Raw genomic sequence first — 22,526 nt, forward strand, 5'->3', positions numbered from 1 at the left:
CATTGGATTCAGTCATGACTGCAAATCAAGCATGTCCTCGGTGTTTATGGAAGGAAAAACAATACAATTTTTTTGACATAAAGCATGAAAGATGAACGGACACTCATTTGATGAAAATGATAGAGTTGTTTAATGCCTATAAGAAACAAGAGCACGCATGGAGCATAAGTAAAAAAGATTTGCATCATTGCCATGTCAATGAATAGACTGTAAGAAAAAACACAACGTAACTACAAAATTATCACTTTTTTCCATGACTTAAACATCATTAAAATTCTATTAACAATAATGTAAACATCACACAACCCACATATAAAATTTATAAAGGCCATATGCATGACCTATGGGCAATATGTCTTTTAATTGAGCACCAACATATAAAAATGTTTGCAAAGACAAAGCAAGCATAGTCGGTATGTGGTAAGATCCATCGATCTCACAACATAGAGAGTTGTTAGCTGAGCTAACAGGAATGTAGAAACAGAAGGTGTTGATTCGTATAGACAACAAATCAGCATTGCACTGTCAAAAAATATTGTCTTTCATGGAAGAAGCAAACACATTCACACTCGATTCCACTTCTTTCGAGAACGTGTGGAAAACGAGCAAGTGATTGTTGAACATGTTTCAGGAGACAAGCAACAAGCAAATCCACTTACAAAGGTCTTAGCTCGGATAAAGTTCGTAGAGATGAGATCGTTACTTGGTGTGCAAGAATTACCCTCAACTCAGAAATTCAGAGGTGGTTGTTGGTGAATAGTTGAGACAGATAAGGCTTGATAGCATGTTCTAGTCCAGATCATCAATTTCTTGGGGTGTTGTCCAAGTCTTGGAGTGGTGTCCAAATTATTCTAGAACAACTTGAGCTATAAGGAAAGTCTATATTTTCAGGAATCCTTATTGTAAACAAAATTGAGTTGGAGTTTTGAGTTTAGTTTCTTCAATAAATTGCGAGTTTATGCAATACACGTTCAATGTTCTTCTTTTCTTTTCTTTAGTTATTGGGTATGTCGACTCTCATGCCCTAACATGCTTTAGACAAACAACCTCTATACGATAGACCCAAAAAAAGAGCATACCGACTGATCTAAGTAACTAACGAAACCAACTCAAATAGGTAGATTTTAGGTACAAATCGAAATGAGTCGACTCAAAAACAGTTTCTATCCACCTTTTGAGTATGCTTTGTAAGAACTATAAAATAATCTAATTATTTAATCAAACTAATTTAAGAAGCTATATGGATCAAAAACACATTTTACTTCAACCTGTAGATTTTAGGTACAAATCGAAATGAGTCGACTCAAAAACAGTTTCTATCCACCTTTTGAGTATGCTTTGTAAGAACTATAAAATAATCTAATTATTTAATCAAACTAATTTAAGAAGCTATATGGATCAAAAACACATTTTACTTCAACCTGTTTGGCCCATTCATTCAACTATAACCAAAATCCACCCATTAGCAAGCATAAGCATATAGAATTATAGATAGAATAGAAATATGACTTCTGTTATCCAAAAGCTACCGTTTCTTGAGAAAAACATCTTATATACATTAGATAATCGTCCAAAAAAGAAAACTACATGTAAAATATGTAAGTGTAAAAGCAACTTTTCTCATAATCAGAAAACCAATAATAAATTGAACCGCAAATACAAAATGATACAACCTAGTTTGATTTATTTGTGTTCTCATCAGGTCTCTTCTGTAATTTCATTGGATGAAAGTTTCTCTCCCAAGCTTCCCAGCAAATCATGGTATTCAGAAAACGATGGATGCGACTGACACACGTAACGTCACACAATATTAGTGGTTTGTCTTTTTCCAAAGATTAAGGACAAAATAGCAACCAACTTTCATTTATTTGTTTATTATTATGTGTTACGGAAATTAGTTTTTTCTTATTAGGACATCATTATACATTGCAAAATCTACCCACTCATAGCATTGTATTTTTCAAAAAAAAAAAAAATTATAACAGAAAGAAATGAAAATAGAATGCTATAATAAATAAACAAATCAATGGAAGTATGTTGCTATTTCTTGCGTTTAACCCAAAGTTTGGGTTAAACATAACTGAACTGAAATTTTAGGGGACGTATACCTCCAGTGTTGCACTATATGCTTTCCAGAGTCGCATATCATGGCGAAATAAATCAATGAGAACCTATATATACCAAAATCACATAAAACATACATATGTATTCTAAAAACAATACTGATTTACATGAATCTGATTTTCTGATTATTTAGGGTGAAGTAAACAAAGATTTGGACAAGTAGATAAGGAGTTGTAGAAAAACTGATTACTGAGATAAATGTAGAATTACTCAACTGTGAGTTCTATAATAACTGAGAGCATTCTTTAGCTTCTGTTTTGCATATATGATATAGGACTAGCAAATACATTCACACTAATATCTTACCTCAGATCGCCTTAAAAGAGTCGCCAAAACTACAATCCACTCTTTAAATTTGACTGAGCACATATGAGACAACAGGAATTCTGCATCCAACCGACTTTGCAAGGTTCCCATTTGAAGCTGAAAATAATAAACAGATTTTGTAAATGCAAAAATAAAATGATATAAGAGCAAGTCCATGCACTACATAACAAACAGGCTCTTAGGGTCAAAGTCATCAAATAAAAATTCGATTTAAATGTCAAATTACCTAACTACCCCACCCCATAACTTAAATCAACTGATTTTTTTATTATGAGTCAGTCTTAAGAAGTTTATGTAACAAAAGGAATACCTTCCGGCTTATCAATTCAAGTCCAGAAGCAAAATTCTCCAAACGAGCACTTCCATATTTTTCCCGTTGTAAATATTCCTGTCAGTAGAATTTATGATTACATAACAAGCAAATTGCAGAAAATAGCAACATATATCGGCAAGAGACTTTACTTTTTTACTCATAACAGCAACGTATTAACAATTCTTTACACAAAATAGCATCATACTTACATTTCCTTATTCATAATAAACAATATGTAAGTCACAAATAAAGTACAATGTCTATTATTGATTATCAAAGAGCTTCTCTTACCACTAGATCAAACTGGGTGCCTTTCACAAAAGCAACAAGCTTGGAGAGTTCTTTCCCAGACATCAAGTAGCTAGCATGACTTTCTAGGATATTCTTGACAGAAGCAACATGTGCATTCTGCTCTTTGAATGAAGGGCTATTTCGTCCAAAAACAAAAAAAAATCAATTACTATCATTTATAGCAATGTGAATCACATGCAAACTAAAGAACAATTACCTTCTTGCCTCTGTAGACTGTTTCCTATAACTAGAAGGAAAAAGAAATAATCCAAGAAATCTTGGAGATAATTTATCCGAATCTGTTGGTGTTGTAGGTTCATATTCCCTTCCAGATCTCAACAGAAATCTCACCTGGGTAACAAAAAAAATATACCGTCATTACCCCTGCCACATTTAAGTATTGCCCTTATTACCCTTGACACATGTACATACCAACTCCCCAGCAAGTTCGTATAAAGATTCATCCAGTGTTGCCTGTAACAACCGTAGAGCACAGTATTGACTCACAGGTGCTCCTTCGAGCTTTGCAATAACCTTCATTCACCCACACAAGTCAACAAAAAAAAACATCAAATCTAAAGCTTTATTAACTACAGAAGTCAAACACTAGTCAAACCTAATCACATACAAGTATATAGCAAGCTGCCGTTTGATACCATCTCCTTTGGAAACATTCTTCAAACAACCTGGATTAAAGCATAAGCAACAAACAACATATTAATTAAGGCAAATTGTAGAGAATAGCAATGGAGTTTACCCTATCTAGCAATATAAGAAATGTACTTTATTTTTTACCTGTAATAACAATGTACTTATATTTCTTTGTTGATAATAGCAATGTACTTTATTTTTCACCTATTATAGCAATGTACTTACATTCTCTATATCTACCAATATAGGAAATGTAAGTACATCGATTTTATAAGTAAGGAATTATAAGATACATATTGGTAAAAAAAAATATATGTAAGCAAGTTGTTACTATGGTAAATAAATGTAAATATATTGCTAGTGTGGGTAAAGAATCAGGTACATTGTCTAAATTGATAAAAATGAATAAAGTATGTTGATATTTCCTGAATCTTGACCTATTAATTAAAAGGTAAATCCACAAGTAAAGTTGAAAAAAAAAAAAAACTTACTCGGTTGATCTACCAGCAGCAGAAAACAAGTCTGCCCAATGTCGACCATCAGTCTTTCTTGCCACACTAACAACAACATCAAAATATTCTGGAAATTTCTTTATTAAATCACAAGTTTTCTCCAAAAGAGAAGGGCTTTGATTTCTGTTTGCATTTTGGCTGTCAACAAAGTTTCAGTATAATTTGTGAGATACTTTAAAATAAAATAAGAAAAAAAAAACATTTAGAAAAGAAAAAATGCTAGAATTACCTGGAAATTTCAGCTTCAAAAACAGTAAAAAGAAGCCACTCTAAGCAATGTGAAAAATGAGGCTTCTCCTCTGATAATCGAGCCAGTTGTAAAGCTTCTTCACTTTTATCTCTCTGAACAAGAACAAGACCAACAATTTATAAGCCAGTTTTAAACAACTTTACCATTATTTTTACAGTAGTGCGATCCATTTTAGTAATACTATAGAGGCTTAAGATCCATGGAAAACCCATTTTTCCGTGAGTACTAGTATGGACCATTGATTCAACAAGGGCATGGTTGTCAGATGTCACATGCTTTGATTGTAATTTTTTTACGTAATTAATCATCCCAATGCAACATGTCAACTTGTGGTTGGTGAGCGTGTTTTTTTTTCCAACAAAACTTATCTGGTAGACTTTATTTTTATTAAAAATATAAATAAATAAACCAAAATTCGTATTTTTTTTATTCCCTACAATTAAACCCAATCTTGACAATTTTATAATTCCGATAATTTGAATCATGAATAATAATGAGCGTTATGATACAGTAGCATAAGTTGTTGAATGATCATAGCAAACATTATAATTCAAATAACAGATTTCAGAGAAAAAAATGAAAATATGTCAAGATTGGTCTCTATTTGTAGACAAAAGTACAAATTTTGATGTATTTAGTTTTTTCCAAAAAAAACAAAGTCTAGCTTATATGTCAAATAAGTTTTGATGGAAAAAGAAAAAATTAAACTAACCAACCATCAAATCAATGGATCAGATTAGTCCTCGCAGTTCTTAGGAAAAAAATGCGTTCTCAATTGATCCTTCTTCATATTATTATATATTAGTTAGCATTTAGCAACAAGGATAAAATTTGAAAGCACCTGAAGAAGGTGGCGAAGCAGGCAATGTAGTATAGTTTGTGCTTGAGGAGATGGCTCAAAACATGGAAACTCAGTGCATGCTGAAAACGATAGTCTCTGGGTAATTCCAACTACAATTCCCGCATTTGGAAGCAAACCAAGTGGATACACTTCACGATCAAATTCAAGCTCAGGATCCAGCTACAAATATTATTACATTACGACTATATTCTGTCAAAAAAAAAAAGGAGGAAAATCATTAATCTGTGCTTACCTGTAAGAATTCTTCCTGTTTATAGGGGTCCACACCTGAAGATGGATACCAAACCTGTAACCAGAAATCATGTCATCAGTCATATATAAGATAAGGACAAAGTGGTAAATTAATAGAATTTTGTAAGATTTGAAAATTATCTATCACCTGCATTCCACGATGGCCATAGTCTAACCATGAAACTTCTTCAATCAAATTTGTTTTATCCACTGATCTTCCACATGTAACCCAAAACAGTTCTATAGACTCTGTAAGCTCCATTTCACGACCATCAATTAGATCAAGTAATGACAGTTCCCCATTCGCCCTTAGTATCAAACATCTAAAACGAAAAAAAAAAAAAAAAAAAAAAAAAAAAGGAAAACAATAAATAATTTTGCACAGAATTACCATTTATATGGTTTAATTGGTTAGAAGCAAAACCTAATGGGTTCTTTTTCTGATGATGATGAAGCGTCTTTAATGGAGGCATCAGTATCTGGTTGATCGGGTATAAAACGCATTGCAGCAGGGTGGCACTTCGCAGTCATGATGGATAACTCTCGTACTGTAGAAAGCTGTTTGTCATTTTATCACTTAAAAATACAGGAAGAAACTTATAAAGACTAAAGTAACCCTCAATCAATGGTGTGCCAAATAAAATCAGTTCACAAACATAATCCATTTACCTGTAAAATAGGGGTACTGGAAGGAGTCAAGTCACCAGATAACTTCACATGGAATATATGGACATCAAATGGGTGGTAAGTCACAAGTAAATAGTCATTATAGACATCCATCACCAAGGGTTTTGCAAGCAATGGTTTTTGATAAAGAAGTGAGCTCTGATCAAGATGATATCTTGGGTAGAATAGCAACTCATACCTGCAAAAAAGTTGATAAGTACTTGTTATTTACCAATTAAACATGGAGTAGTTTTTTTTCTTTCTCATTAGGTCTAGTATGGATAAAGTGGCTCAATGGATGATGATGTCTATCTGGATATAGTGTTGTATAAAGACTTTTTTTCTGGACTGAATAAACTATCTGAATCTGAACCTAAAAAAATGTAAACCCTTATAGTATTATTACATGTGAAAGTATTATATTTTTTATTTTAAGAATACATTTTTTTTTAATAAAAGAAAAGCTTTAAATCTCGAAATATATATTTCAATAAACATCAAAAACAAAATGGATCTAAATTAATGTCATCAATTTATGAAATACTGCTTAAAGTGGTCACTGGATTTTCACGTGTTTTTAACATGTAAAATTCAACAAAATAGTTTTATTAGTCACATATTTATATATATGTACTATACTTATTATGCAAATTTCGTTCAATCTTAAGTCTGAATCCATAAGAAAGGGGTGGGGATAAAAGGGAAAAATGTAACAAATAGCATATGTATGTATTACACCAGATTTTTTTGGCTTAAACCATTAAGCCATTCTGTCCAGATTAAGTAAAAAAGAAACATCCATGTATAGTTGTCCAGATTAAGTCCTTAACCCATTAAGTCAACAAGAAACAGCCCCTAAGAATCTCATTGTGCATAAATTGCTCACATGTCTGATTGCTCGATGTAGTTGCAAACAACAACAATCTTCCCCATCCATAACAAGCCTGTACATTGAATCTTTTGTTCTTGAGTCACATCCCCAAAAAATCTCCATCTATTTAATCGAATGTCATATAAAATCAACCCATGAAGACCAGCAACTGCCAAATACATCCCATCCTCACTGGCTGCCACATGAAGAACAGGCCAATTTTGTGAAATATAAGAAACTGGAAGATTAAGATGCATTAACTTGAGTTCATCTGTATCTTGGACAACAAGTAACCGATCTTCACCATAGATAACTTGTCTAACATGGGTTTTACCCGAAACCCCTCTGTTAAGGCAACATTTCCCAAAAGAAAACGCAAGTATTCTCTCTGAAGAACCTTCTTCAACAGCATAAAGTCTATACCCATATTCATCCCACTGCATAAATGAGGTCCCACTCATTAAAGGTTCATAATTTCCATCTGGGTTTTGCTTTACCCCTGGAGATGACACGGAATTTAAACCAATTTGACGGATTGTAGACATCAAACGACAACCAGAAATAGACCAAACTGTAAGTCCTCTTAATTTCCATCCAACTGCAAAAGCAGAACTATCAGGTGTCCATGAAATAGAACTAACCGCACCGGTATCATCCATTGAATATCTACAGAAACAAACATGGGTAAAACAGTCATTCATCATTACAAAGTACAAACTTCAAAGATGAATTCCATGATATAATTACAATTTACAAACTTACCCCCAATCATGTAAGGAGACAGAACGAATAAGTGAAATGGGTTCGCTAATTTCATACAACTCTATGACACCTCTTCTGGTGCCAACAGCAAGGATTTGCTGATCTGGCGAAATGGAAGCACATACTGCATCGCCAGAGCCTAACCGATACTCGGGTTTGACCGAGTCAGCTTGCTTCAGACCTCTTTTACTTATGGAACATAGCACCAATTGTCCATCAGAGAATAGAACAAATAACAGCCTTAGTGGCAATGAAAACTCCAAATAAGTGATGGCTGATTTTCTAGACAGAGAATGACTGGATGATACAACACCATTAGACAATTTTGTATGGCCATTTCCAGTGTTCAAATGGAAGTCAAGATCCAAGGCTCCATAAAACTCACCCTTCCAAGACATATTATACAAACTTCCATTTGAAAGTCCAACCAACAAGTTTTTGCTGTCACAAATGATATTGCTCATCATCAGGTCCTTTTCTGAAAAGGGGACTTCCTCATTCATAAGTAGAGAAATATTCGCAAGAGATAGACTGGATGGTTGTTTTCCTCCTATGTGTATTTTTTTCTCCATAAACTGGACTTTATATATGTGAAGATAAAATGAAGATGTCTGCAAACAAAGGAAACAATATAAAAAGTTACATTATTCTACACTTGATATCATGATTCTAAGCATAGCAAAGAGATTTTACTTTACGAGCAACAAAACGATCCAAATATGATGCTCACAAAGTTATATAAAAACACCAACAAGGACAAGAAGCCATTTAGCCAATCCCATACTTACAAGAACAGCAATTAATTTGGTATCAGGGCTCCAGATAGCCTGCACATTTTCCCCCTCTCTTGCTATTGAATCCGGATCTCGCTTGTACTTCCCTAATCTCACCCTATGCTGCACCAGATATAGATCAAAACCAAAAATTAATGCTCATGATTATTAATTTCTTAAACCAAATGCATAAATTTCGCTAAAATTTTAACTGTATTTTCAGTTAAAGCAATTGGAAAACTACTTAAATATGTGGCCTAATAAAGCATTGCATCCACTCGTTGATTTTAGTACTCCATTCCTTTTTAATAGGAACTCGACTACAGTTCCGTACACCACTGTCAGCAAAATTCATGATCATAATCATCAATTTCCTATATCAAGTGCATCAATCTAGTAAAAAACCGATTGAGCACAACTCAAATTGCGAACTAATGATGTAATTTCAAAATTTGTGCATATACATACTAACAATTTGTAAGGATAGAGAGAGAATTAGACCTGCGAAGAGCTCCACAGCTCAAAATGAGAAGGGCAAACAACTAGCAATAAACGATCAACAACTTTAAGGTATATGATCTGCTGCGAAGTTGGACATAGCCCTGATTCCAGAGGGATCACCTGAGGCCATCCGTACGCCATATACATCTTCGCTTCTGATTGTAAGTATGATTATATCAAAATTTGAGTTGGTTTGCAGAGGATCAAAGGGATTGAAATGCTAGGGTTTTACGAGGAAATCAGAAATCATTGGGGGAGAGGGTAGAGACGGAGATGACGACCATGATTCAGGAGAAATAGAGGGTGTGTGGATCTGAGATTTTGAAAATGAGAAAATCGGGATGAGACGAAGTTTGAACTTCTTTTGTGGCCAAATTAAAACCTTTATAGTACAAGGGCTAATGGGTAACAATTTAAAATGCTATGGTAACTTGACGGTTATTTATGACTTAAATTGTACGACTGTACGAGGGCTAATTTTTGTACAAGTCTTTGCTAAAAGTCTAAAACGAGGAATAACAATTATGCATTCTTGCACTAATTTGGTGTATTTCATATGTATCAAATAAGTTCTATAGGATCCAATTTTAATATGTGTTTTTTTCTTTAAGAGTTATCACAGTTAATTTTAATGAAATTAGATAATTTTTTAATATGTGATTTTATCTTTAAGAGTTATCGCAATTAATTTTGATGAAATTAGATAATTTAAAATAGAAAAATAATCATTTTTCTTAAGTTTTTGAATAATAACCATTTAGTCCGGAATAACGTATTTTAAAGTTGTTATGGTCATTTTGGAGTTGGCAATTATTGGTAAAAAAAATCATCCAGAATGTGACATCCATACATTTTGGACTGAAAAATGCATTTCGGATCCCTTATTCGTAATGCACGGTCATTCCAAACTGTAATATTAGGGTAATTTTATTGTCATTGTCGCTGCATAAACCAAATATAACTTTTGGATACTAAAAAAATGAGTTTGTATAAGGAATTTTTTAGAGTATATGTTTCTAGTGGAAGACAATTGGTGTGAATCAATAGATCTATGCAATATATTGCTCCAAACTACACATGTTTTGGTGTAGATTTAAGCACTGATATCAACTTTTCTTGGTTAATTATGATGGTTGCTTCAAAGTTCATGTTACATACTAATCCAATACGTCTATCTTTTCAATGATATGGATCCAACATATTTTTGCAGATTTTTTATGGTAGCGATGTCCAATATTTTCTTATTTTTGTTAGTATTATGCCTCCTAACACCATACAATTATTTGTTATTGATTATGTTATGGAAAGTGATATTAATCGATTTCCATGGGAAAATCGTTATGGTCGCAATAGAACCAAATTTGTAATTTATTATTTATGATATTGAATCATGTTTCTTTTTACGATGGGCATGTAAAAAGGAGGTTATGTTAGGTATAAAGGTAAGGTTATTGTTGATATCGGTCCAACATTTGATGTGATGAATCTGCAATTGAACATGCAATACTAATGTTGTTAGTTGATGATGGTAATATAGTTTCATTTGGAGACCCATTGGAACAATTCCAGAGCTTCATTAAATTTGTTAAGGATAAGACTGAATATAAAGAGAAGGAAACCGAACCCTGACAAACCCGACAGGAAAAGTACCCTTATTATGTTTAGTTTCCGAATAAACAAAAACCACTCATTTGGGGATGAATGAACCCATACCATTGTCCGAATTATCATATAAAAAACATAAATGTTTTGTAGCTCACAATCATTATTCGTATGTTAAGTTATTTCAAATGTTCAAAACCAAAGAAGAGCTTGAGCTTACTTTATGATTCAAATGAGTTATTGAGGGCTTTCAAATTAGAGTGAGCAAATCTACAACATGCAGGTTTGAAGTTGTTTGCTTTTCGGAAATTTGTAAATAGTGGTTAAGGGCTACAAAAGATAACATTACAAAATCATTTCAAGTCAGTAAGTGTGACATCCCCTATTTTTCAGAACCGAAAAAAAAGCTTTATGCTTTTAAAATTTATAAGATCTTTATTTGTTGAAAATCTCAGTACGTTAAAATATTTTGAGTATAAATGATTGAGCCACCACCATTCGCCGCGTGGTGGTGGTTGTGTGCGTGTTTTGCAATGGATTTAGGTGTGTGTGTGTGAGTGTGTGTGTGTGTGTATTATTTTTGGTTTTCAGCATTGTAATTATAACAAAAGTGGAATAGTGAAGAGGAAAACCCAAACCACCACCGTAGAGTGGTGGCTGCCACTTCCTACCGCCACCGGCCGTCGTGTTGGGTGGCGGTGTGCCTCGATTGCATTTTTGGACTCGTTTGGATGTTTTGGACAAAGGGACTACTAAACCCTAATGAGCCCAAAGAAACCCTAGTGGGCCCATTGAGACCTTAATAGGCCCAATGAAGACCTAATGGACCTAAAAGCCCAACCATGTGACTAATGGGCTAGTATTGGGTTGGAAACCCTAATTAGGGTTTGGAAAACCCTAATGCCATGAAACCCTAATTTTGGGATTGATTGGGACCGCACTGGAATTATGTATTAAACTTAAAATAATAATTAATAATCATGTGCAAATGAACTTAAGGCAATATTGGACTTAATGGATTAAGTCCTTAATGGGTTAAGTAGGAGCACTTAACCCTATTTGTCATTTCATGTGAAAACCCTATTTTCACTTGGGCCTCGAGTTGGGTCTTCCTATTGGGCTTTGGTGATTGGGCTATTGAAGGGCTATCCAAGAACAAGTAAATGGACCTAAATAATTGGATGGACTTTAGGGTAAGGCCCATGTTAGAGACTTGGGCCTAATTTGGAAAATCGGGCCATAGATGGGCCATATCTGGGCCTTTATGATTATGTGACATTGGGCCATAGGAATACCAAGAGTTTGGACTAGAATAATTGAATGGGCCTTAAGGAAAACCCATGTAGAGGTCTGGGCCTAGTTTAGAAAATTGGACCATATGTTGGGCTTTGGCCCATTATTTGACTTTTGGGCTTTTGTAGTGTGAGTTGGACCTTGGGCTTGGAACCCAATTATTAATTGGGTATTGTTTGATGTTGACAGTTCGGGAATTTGTCAACCAGCAGCTGGAGTTTTATCTACGGGACTTCAGTCGTGCCAGGTGAGTTATCCTCACTATACTAAGGGGTCTAAGGCACCAAGGCTAGCCCATTGGATTTGATATCCTAGTAGTTATTGATATGTTGAGTTTGAGTTAGTGATGTATGCCAGTTGATATGCTAGTCGGGTAGACTTGTAGGACTACCTGTGATAATGTATGATTATCTGTATGTGCATTAGTTATGTTACATGTCGACATATTATGTGGGATGGGTTGAGGTTGTACTGCTCCGTGCGGTAGCAAACAAACCCTAGAGTATTCCAGATATGAACTGAGGGCCGGGCAAAGCATGCCAGACTCATATTGAGGACTCGGGAGTATTCCAGATAAGAGTTGAGGGTAGGGCAAGGCATGCCAGACTCATACTGAGGACTCGGGAGCATTCCAGATACGAGTTGAGGGTCAGGTAGGACATGCCAGACTCGTACTGTGGGCTCAGTTGCAATCCATATATGAGTTGTGGGCCCGAAAGGCAATCCAGACTCACACTGTGGGCCCAGGGGTAATCCAGTCTGTAAAGTTGTTGACCCATTGCATGTTGTTCAGTTTGTTATGTTATGATATTGCTGATATTGTTATGTGGACTGTATGTGTATCGGTATTTTGGGGGTAACTCACAAGCTTTGTGCTTACTGTTTCAGTTTATTGTTTTAGGTGCTTCAGATGACTTGGCTAGGCGAAGGCGTGACCGTACACATCCTCGTGTTTTCGACTTATGGTTTTTGGGATACTCTGATATTAAACTATTTTGAAAACACTTTGTAATAACTAATGGCTTGGATGTTTGAAAAAGTTTTATATTGGCCTGATTTTTTATGGGTGTTACAAGTTGGTATCAGAGCCTTGGTTTGAGTGAATTGGAGGAACACTCGTGTGAATCCAGTCTCAAATCAAGGAAGGATTTTTAAATGATTTTTTTAATGTTTTCAAAATAAGAAAATGAGGATGTAGAGTGTACGATCAGCCGGAGCCAGTAAGTAGACCCCAAAACACCATACGGTTAATTGATATTGTGATATGTTAGAACAGCATGCTAGTACTAGGCTAGGGATCTTCAGGAATTGTATGATAAAATTGTCTGATTACATGATGCCTGCTAGCCTAGAGTTTCCTTTATATGAGATTGACATCATTATTGTAGTTGTTTAGTGTATGTGTTACGATTATACATAATTAAGATCTTATAGCCTGAGAATGTTTGATTTGGCCTTATGTTCTGTTCTTGTCTGATTGGGGGCTTAGAGTAGGATTAGATATTTGATGTGTGCAAACTCACTTATTTTTAAACCTACTTTTAATTATAAAATAACACACAAAGGCAGTGAACCTATCAATTGTGGTATAGTTAAATAAGTAGGGTATCGAACACAGGGAACGGCAAATTAAAACTAAAAACTAATTCTATATAAATTAAATAATAAGTAGGGGTTTTTTCTTTATTTTTACAAGACTAGAAACTTACTAACTATTACTTAATCTAAAACTTAGAAAAACAAAGAATTAACTAGATTCAATAATGGGAAGGAACTTCTGTTTAGTTCAACTCAATTGATCCTATGGTTGATTTCAAGGTAATGGTGCAGTGGATTAACTCTTTTGTTGGTTACCGATTCAAGTGATTAGATTCGCATTCACTACACTAATCCTTAGCAAATAAACTAACTTAAACAGTGGCCAGTTGTCTAATTTAATTAAATTCACTAGATTAATTATTCGGGTTAATTTAGACTTGCAATAGTTAACTAATTTGATCTTTTAATTAACTTCTTGTTGATGGTCATCACACAAGCTCACACATGAATTTACTTAATTTTCTTATTAACTCTAGTTTCATGTTCATTAATCCTAGACATATAACAAAGTGATCACATAGCATATGAGGTTGATAATTAATAGATGTTCATGCTAGTCAATTACCTTCCTATTAACAGAAAATTAATTATCATTCACACACAAGGTTCTTTAGCAAGCTAAAATAACAAAAATCACCAACTTAGAATTAATCCTACCAATAATCAAACCATAGTATCAATTTCGTATCCCCAAATAGAAGTCTAAGAGTTTTAGCTCATAATTGAAGTAAATAACAGCAAACAAACAGATTCTAATTGTTTAACCATAATGAAAAACAAAAGATTAAGTAGAATGATGAAATTTGCCTCAAATCTTCTTCGGAATTGAATTCTAGCTTATAACTTCGTCCTCTAGGGTTTTTCTGACTCTTTAATCGCAGCTGAACTCCTCTGAATCGTTCCAAAATTCTCCCCCATCGTTCTGAGAAGTTATCTTTATATATACGAATCGACTCACCGAGTCAGGTGCCGACTCGTCGAGTCCATCTCTTAGTCCCCGTATGCGATAAGTCTCTGGGTCCCCGAGTCGTTATCTTCTCAAATATTTGTGTGGACTCGCCGAGTAGTCGACCCTACTCGCCGAGTAGGTATTATTTTTAGTGTTTTTCTTCTTTGTTCCATTCTCGAGCTTTCAACCGCTTCTCCTGCTTCCTTTTGCTTCCGAGCTTCATTTTTGGACTGAAAACATAATTCAAACACTTTTAAGTACCTTTTGTCCATGAAATGCAATAATTTAGCTAATAAATGAATAAAAATCTACACTTAATATGAACTAAATATGAACATATCAAAATACCCCACACTTGACTTTTGCTTGCCCCCAAGCAAAACTGAATTTTAAGACATTAGAATCATATATAACAACTCTAGTCTAACCCAACCATTATGCCAAGACCGCAACGCATACATTTGTGTCTAAATTTGTTCCTAATAACCCCCATACTCCAAATACTCACAATCCTCATAACATTCGCCCACTCACCCCGAACTATGTTCATTTTATGCATCCCTCCGAATCCATCCTCAGAAAACCTCTTACCCTCAAGGTATTTTTATTTGAGCAACCCAAGCATACATAATCTAGAATTACAATTTATGATACCACTATGGAGCTCTTTTGAATTCTTCACTTCCTTGATAATTTGATCTTTGATCTCTTTGAATTCACCACTTTTATTGTTTGATTTTTGGTATCTTCAACTTTTTGAACTTCTTGGAATTTTGATCTTTTGATCTTCACTTTATTTGCTCCAAAATTCTTCAAACTTTTCTTGCAATTCTCTCTTTTTTTTTACATGTACCTATCTTTTTTTTTCACTCAAAAACCTACATGCTTAAGCAGGGGCGCTCAACCTCAACCTTTATTGGCTGACGATAATAATTTTTCTCGATACATTTCTGGTATACGATGCTAAACATATTGCATCCCTCGGGCTAAGCAAGGTCGTGTTTTTGTCCCATGATTTCACTGGAATAAGGAAGCCACAAATGTACTAGAACGTGTATAGGCTCAACTAAACATTTGGGTTTTCATGCAATTATCAACACAATTCTAACATGAAATCCTAATTTGCTTTTACCAAAATTTTCTAAATTAATTCCTAAGTAATAGTTTTGGTATGCAACAATTTTTTTTAAAAATTAGCCTAAATTAAGATTCTAAATTTTCTAATATGTGACCAACCCCCTACCCCACACTTATTTTATGCAATGCCCTCATTGCATAGTATAAAAATGCAAATATAGAGGGAATTGGAACAAACACCCCTGGGGTAGCAGTCGATAGGTTGATACTCTTCTTTCAGCTCCATCTTCACTTGACTTTAGACATGGGAACAATTCATCCATGACTTGGGTATCAAATCTCGTGTGGCAGCTCCAAATAGGCAGGGAAAACAGTGTAAAATCTTCAAAAATTGTCATGGAAGAATAAATGGTCAAGTGGCACACTCAGCAGCATCAAATCAGCAGTCATTTTGGTATAAAAATGAATGACTCGTCGAGTCATATATGAGACTCGTCGAGTATAAGCGCGGACAGGTTCGAATATGTGAGAATACAGGGCGACTCGTCGAGTCAGTTTAGTGCACTCGACGAGTAGATCGTTGGACGAAAAAAATGGCATTCTGCATTGGTTCTAGCCTCTAACCAATCTTAAAAATATCTCATAACTTCTAGACTCATTTGCTCATGTCCCTTAGGACCGGAGTCGACACTTTGACTCTAACGCCGCCCTTTCTTGACTCTCTCTTTCACTTTCTATAACTCTCTTGACTCTACAACTCTAAACCCTTCTATGCAAGCATCCCTAATCCAATTCTGGAAATCATCAAGGCAATCAAACATCAAGCATAACAGTAAAAGTCTTAACAAATCCCAAACACACCAAATAAGAAAAAAACAAAATAAAATTTGTTCAATAAAAACATAAAGAAACTAATCCTCCTCCTCATCGTCATGATCATGCGCCGCTCCACTTCCACTAGCGCCGCTCCTTCTCGCATTGATCACCTCTTCCCAAGACGGAATATATGGAAAGTTACCACCATCAATATGCAGAATATTGAAGTGGTCAAAAAGTCGAACGTGGGATTGATTGCTAAAGTTGATACCCCGCGCCATTTGATCTTGCAACCGCCTCATCTCAACATTGTACCAATCCATTGGTACTTCATCATTGTCCACCTGAATCACCGGCGGTTCCTCCTCTACATCTCGCTCATGCCTCGATCGGACCCTCTTTCCCGGCGCCTCGGGACCAACAACAGGATCATCATGCGGAATAGTATAATGACCTCCACCATAGTCCTCAATGATCCTAGCCCTCCTAAAAAGAATGGGATTGAATGGAGGGGTAGGAATCACTATCATCAAATTCCATGCACCGCGGGTCATCAACCCAAACGAATTGGCGAGCCGTGTGACAAACATACCACCATTAATCTTCGATGTCTTGCGATCTTTGACCGCACCCTCCGCCAAATATGAAGCTAAACACCAAGGAATATTGCAAAAATTGACCAGTGTGATAATGCTCCATAAGTAAAAGACATCAAGGTTAGAAACTTTGTCATCATCCTTTCGCTGGTTAATGGTAGTGGAGATAAGGCGATGAATAAGACGGTGAGTAGGCGACCGAATGCTTCCCTCCTGGGTTGACTTCGGAATGTACACTTTGTTAGCAATCGTGTTCCACCATCCCGTGCTCGTCACACCATCGGGGAACACTTTGTGAGAGCGTTCCATAAAGGCGTGGAAAATAGCGGTCGAGACCACCGGCCGGTCATAAATACCCATCCGACAAGCAAGATCAACAACGGAGCACTGATGAAACTCGCCCCCAAAGCAGAAACCGACACTCGTCCGGTGATAGCAGTCATCTCCTCCATGAAAAGATACTGTGGAGAAAAATTCCAAGCAAAGCTCCCGGTACACCGGCTCTTGAATACGAAAGACCCGGCTCCACCCATCGCAAACCATCGTCTCCCCTTCGTAAGTAAACTCCTTTAAAAGATAAGGAGCCAACTCCTCTTCATAACGCACACTTTGCAACCAACCCCAATCAATTCTGTTGGGCACGTAGATTTCTTTCTTTCTGAATTCAACTAATTTCTTCTTCCATCTCGTCATGGTTGAAGCGGATTTGATTCGAGGGAAATTTAACCAAGGAAAATCTCCTTGGCGTCCACTGGAACCTTGACTTCTGTGAAACATTGTCCTGCAACACAAAGATCACAAAACCCAGAAAAACACAGAAAATCATTAAAATAAGTCACACCTGGGTACCTGACTCGACTCGTCGAGTCCATGAACGACTCGGCGAGTCGAGTCGCAAGAACTGCGCGAGTCAGTCGGCGAGTCGGTCAAAATCCAACCACTAAATCTCAAAATTACTTCAAGGGTTTTGTCCAGGGACATGTCTATAAGGTATTAGGGCAAGAATAATCATCCAAAACAACATAATTGATGTAAAATCAAAACCCTAAAAATTCACTATACTTCAAAATCGGGTATTCTATGAAATTACTACCATAGATCATCTAAAAATCATTGCTTTAACAGAAATTAGGAAGAAATTCAGTACCTTTTGTGATAGAAATTGAAAAACTTGAAGAACAATTGAAGAAGATGATGAATGCTTGAGAGAAAGAGTTGGGAGGGAGGCGCACGGCGAGTGAAGTGTGAAAAAAAACTGATTTCATTAGGGTTAAAACCCTAGTTACCTGTTGTAAAAGTAATTTCTATTTTTTTTCTGTAAATAAAACAGACTCGTCGAGTCAGGGTCAGACTCGGCGAGTCTAGTCGCGATGTTATTTTTCTTCTGAAATCTGAATGGACTCGTCGAGTCATGGTCGGACTCGGCAAGTCTCTTGCACACAATTTAAAAATTACAAAAATTTGCCATTTATTTAGAAAAGAAAATTTATTCCACCCCACACTTAGTCCATACGCACTCTCAAGCAGACATGTCCGACGAATTGGAAGATTAGAATTCTAAAAAACGAAAATTAAAAAAAAAACATAAAAATATAAAAGAAAGCAAACTCTAAATAACGGGTTGCCTCCCGCCAAACGCTTCTTTTTAAGGAGTCGTTAGTTGGACTCCTTCCCATCTACGTCTCGTCATCTTCCAACATCGGGAATGCACGCCTAATCTTTTGTGGTTTGTACTTTGTCTTGTAAGCATGAATCTTCTTTTTGTAAGCCCGTTTTAATTCCTCTCTATTCTTTTTTACAGCATCATCTTCAGCTGCTTGGGCTTCCCTTCTCCTCTTTTTCTTCTTCACCCCATTCTTTTTCACCTTCTCTCGCACCTCCTTTTCCTTAAACTTAATTACTTCAAAGTTTGTGAAAGTTCGTGCTCTAGGTTTGGTATTGAAAGGTTGTTCAGCATCAACTCTCCTATCATTTGCCTTCTCCTCTTTTTCTGTGCTTACTCCATCTTCAAGCGGAATTGCATCAAGACATGCTATATGGACGTGTTGAACTTCCATGTCCATTTCTCCTTCTGTTGTTTGTTCTTCTAAAGAATGATGAAAAATATCCAAGTCCAGCTTATGCAGAGAACTAGCAACAAGCAGATCTAAGTCGTCCAAGTTGTTGGCAATTTCGACTGGACTCGTCGAGTCCAGTAAAGTGACTCGGTGAGTCAGATCGTATTTCAACATTTCCACTGTGTTTTCCGAGTCGGCTCCTTCCAGTAGCTTTTCTATCTCCTCCAAGTCCTTGTTAACATCTCCATCCTCTCCAGAAGGTGGCAAAATTTTGTTTGGATCTTCTTCTTGCAAAAGTGCAAGTTCTTTTTGTAGTATCTTATCATCCATATCGATAAATGAGACCTCTTCTTTTCCTTCTTCTTCTTGCTTGACTTCTAGTAAGGCTCTAAATATTGCGGACTCGTCACCTACCCTCAACGTTAGTGTAGACTCACATACATCAATTAAAGCACAAGCGGTGTTTAAAAATGACCTCCCCAAAATAATCGGAATTTTGGGGTCTTCTTCCATATCAAGCACCACAAAGTCTACTGGAAATATGAACTTGTCAACTTTAATAAGAAGATCCTCACAAACGCCTCTTGGATGAATTGTTGTCTTGTCTGCCAAATGGATCTTCATGTTTACCGGCCTTGGCTCCGATAAATTCAGATTCTTAAAGAAAAAGAAAGGCATCAGATGGATGCTTGCACCCGAGTCGGTCAACGCTTAAGTGACAAATGTATTTCCAAATTGGCACGAAATTATGATACTCCCCGGATCGCCCTTCTTTTCGGGTAGCTCACTCAATATTATCTCCACGACTTCAACCAAGTCTTTCCTAGCAGCAAAGAGACCTTTTAGTAAGTTGAAGTACTTGGGTGTTTCGAGCATCGTTTCTACAAATGGCACATTGACTTGTAAGGCTTTAACATGCTTCATAAAGGCTCTATAAGCTTCAACTTTTTCCACAGGCATGGCTTTGATTGGGAATGGCAAAGGGGGATTATATGGCTTTAAGGGAATGACAGTTTTGTCATTTATGCATGGACTCATCGAGTCCATTAGAGGGACTCGGCGAGTCTGGTCGGGCTTAGTTGGGGCCGACTCTTTTGCCTTTTCTGTCTTCCTATTGGAGATCCTCTGTGCATGTGTGAAAATTTCTTCATTGCTGGAAGTCACTACACTCACATTCTCCATTCTCGGATTGGTTTCGGTGTTACTTGGAAGTTGACCCGGTCTTCTTTCGTTCACTTGGTGTGCAAGCTGTCCCAACTATTTCTCAATGTTGAGAATGGATGCTTGCTGATTCCTTAGCATATTTCTGGTCTCGTGTATTGCAGCATCGTGATCATTGTGTCTTTTTTCGGACGCGGCTATGAATTTAGTGAACAATTCTTCTAAATCAACTTTCTTTTCCATTACCGGTTCTTCCTTTTGATAAAATCCCCTCTCTTTCTGCTTGTATTTCTCCTCCTTAGCCTTCTTGTATTCTTCGTATGGGAGCCATTCCTTCTTCGGTTTCCGCCAATTCTCGTCGTATCTATCGCCACTTGAGTAGAATACTTGAGCCTTCTTGTTTCCATTTTCATCCAAATCACAATCCTTTGTGAGATGGGGCCCTCTACAATTCTCACATCCAACCTGAATAGCGTGGATTGTTTGATCCATTTTTGTCATTCTTCTATCTAGACTATCGAGCTTAGCTATCACCGCCGCCATGCTATCATTAGCCGAATTCACTACCCCCCGACTTACTTTGTTTCTTGGATTGTGGTATTCTCTAGAATGCTTAGAGAATTCTTCAATTAACTCCTTGATTACCGGGGGCGCCTTCTTCGTGAGCGGGCCTTGTGAATCGAGCAATTGTCTTGTGGTGACATTGACTCCATCATAGAAAATGGAAACCTCTTGTTGGCTATTGAGGTCGTGGTGTGGACAATTTCTAAGCAAGCTCTTGTATCTTTCCCAAGCTTCATAAAGAGATTCTCCGGGTTGTTGCTCAAAGTTGGCAATGGCTTTCTTTAGTTTGGCTATTTTGGAGGGTGGGCAAAAGTGATCAATGAATTCTTCCTTCATCTTGGCCCATGTGGTGACCGATCCGGGAGGAAGTGACTTTAGCCAATCCTTTGCAGCACCTTTGAACGTGACTGGAAGCATGCGGAGAAGCTGGGTCTCGCGTGGAACATTCGGTACATTGAAGTAGTCAGCCACGTCATTCACTTCGTCCAAGTGCTTGTAGGCGTCTTCGTGATCCTTCCCATAAAAAGGAATCTCCTTGAGTTGAGCGAGAATATGGACTTTTAGTTCGAAAGTAGCGGTTGCGGGAATTGCGGGCTGTACAAGTCCCGAGCCGGTGTCATCGCGCATTCTCTACTTCCATTCCCCCATGGGGACTTCATCGATATTAGCCATAGTGATAGCTAAATCGTCTTCAAACTCAGATTCGTGCTCGTATGTGGGTTCTTCTTCTTCCTCGGTCTCGTACTCGGTGTCTTCTTGAATTGGGTCTCCGATTGTCAAAGAGGCACTGGACGCTCCTGATTTGCTGCTCCTCTTCTTGCTGAAAATGGATTTGAGGTTTTTGAGTGGCGAGTTCTTTGAAGAAGCGGATTCTCCAACGGTTTTGCCTTTGTTCTTCCTTAGTGCAGATTCCGGATCTTCAAGAGGAGGGACCAGAGGTGTATCAGATCCTCGGGTCATGAAAGAACTGTAAACAAAAAAGAAAACGCGTAAAACGAACAAAAATAAAATAAAAAAATAAAACTATAACAACGATGTACTCGCCGAGTCGGCACGAGTGCAGTCGGCGAGTTCAAGGCAAAAAAAAGAAAAAAATTTCTAGTAACTTTAAAAATGGATTTTTATTAAAACTTATACTACTTACTGAATTACCTTTTAATTAACTTTGTGTAAGATAAATCCCACACAAAGGATCGATTAAATTAGAATTTAACGTTAATTTTAGAACCGTTCCCCGGCAACGACACCAAAAACTTGATGTGTGCAAACTCACTTAGTTTTAAACATACTTTTAATTATAAAATAAACAAAGGCAGTGAACCTATCAATTGTGGTATAATTAAATAAGTAGGGTATCGAACACAGGGAACGACAAATTAAAACTAAAAACTAATTCTATCTAAATTAAATAATAAGTAGGGGTTTTTTCTCTATTTTTACAAGACTAGAAACTTACTAACTATTACTTAATCTAAAACTTAGAAAAACAAAGAATTAAATAGATTCAATAATGGGAAGGAACTTCTGTTTAGTTCAACTCAATTGATCCTATGGTTGATTTCAAGGTAATGGTGCAGTGGATTAACTCTTTTGTTGGTTACCGATTCAAGTGATTAGATTCGCATTCACTACACTAATCCTTAGCAAATAAACTAACTTAAACAGTGGCCAGTTGTCT

The 22,526-nt window shown here is 36.4% G+C and overlaps 1 protein-coding gene across 1 annotated transcript; it reads right to left on the reverse strand.

Moving 5' to 3' along the window:
- Positions 1 to 1,492: 1,492 nt before the first annotated feature.
- Positions 1,493 to 9,496, reverse strand: LOC111894648 (uncharacterized). The gene is made up of 19 exons (XM_023890743.3): positions 9,135 to 9,496; positions 8,649 to 8,756; positions 7,861 to 8,471; positions 7,114 to 7,764; positions 6,231 to 6,426; positions 5,986 to 6,119; positions 5,710 to 5,884; positions 5,563 to 5,616; positions 5,310 to 5,489; positions 4,448 to 4,560; positions 4,198 to 4,356; positions 3,684 to 3,741; positions 3,488 to 3,589; positions 3,273 to 3,406; positions 3,056 to 3,191; positions 2,762 to 2,839; positions 2,431 to 2,547; positions 2,109 to 2,171; positions 1,493 to 1,785 (listed from the first exon to the last, which is right to left on the reverse strand). The coding sequence occupies exons 1-19, from the start codon at positions 9,279 to 9,281 to the stop codon at positions 1,699 to 1,701; spliced, it is 3,303 nt and encodes a 1,100-aa protein (XP_023746511.1). The 5' UTR covers positions 9,282 to 9,496; the 3' UTR covers positions 1,493 to 1,698.
- Between the last annotated feature and the right edge of the window lie 13,030 nt (positions 9,497 to 22,526).

Source organism: Lactuca sativa, chromosome 7 (genome assembly GCF_002870075.4).
Source record: "Lactuca sativa cultivar Salinas chromosome 7, Lsat_Salinas_v11, whole genome shotgun sequence".
Lineage (NCBI taxonomy): Eukaryota > Viridiplantae > Streptophyta > Magnoliopsida > Asterales > Asteraceae > Lactuca > Lactuca sativa.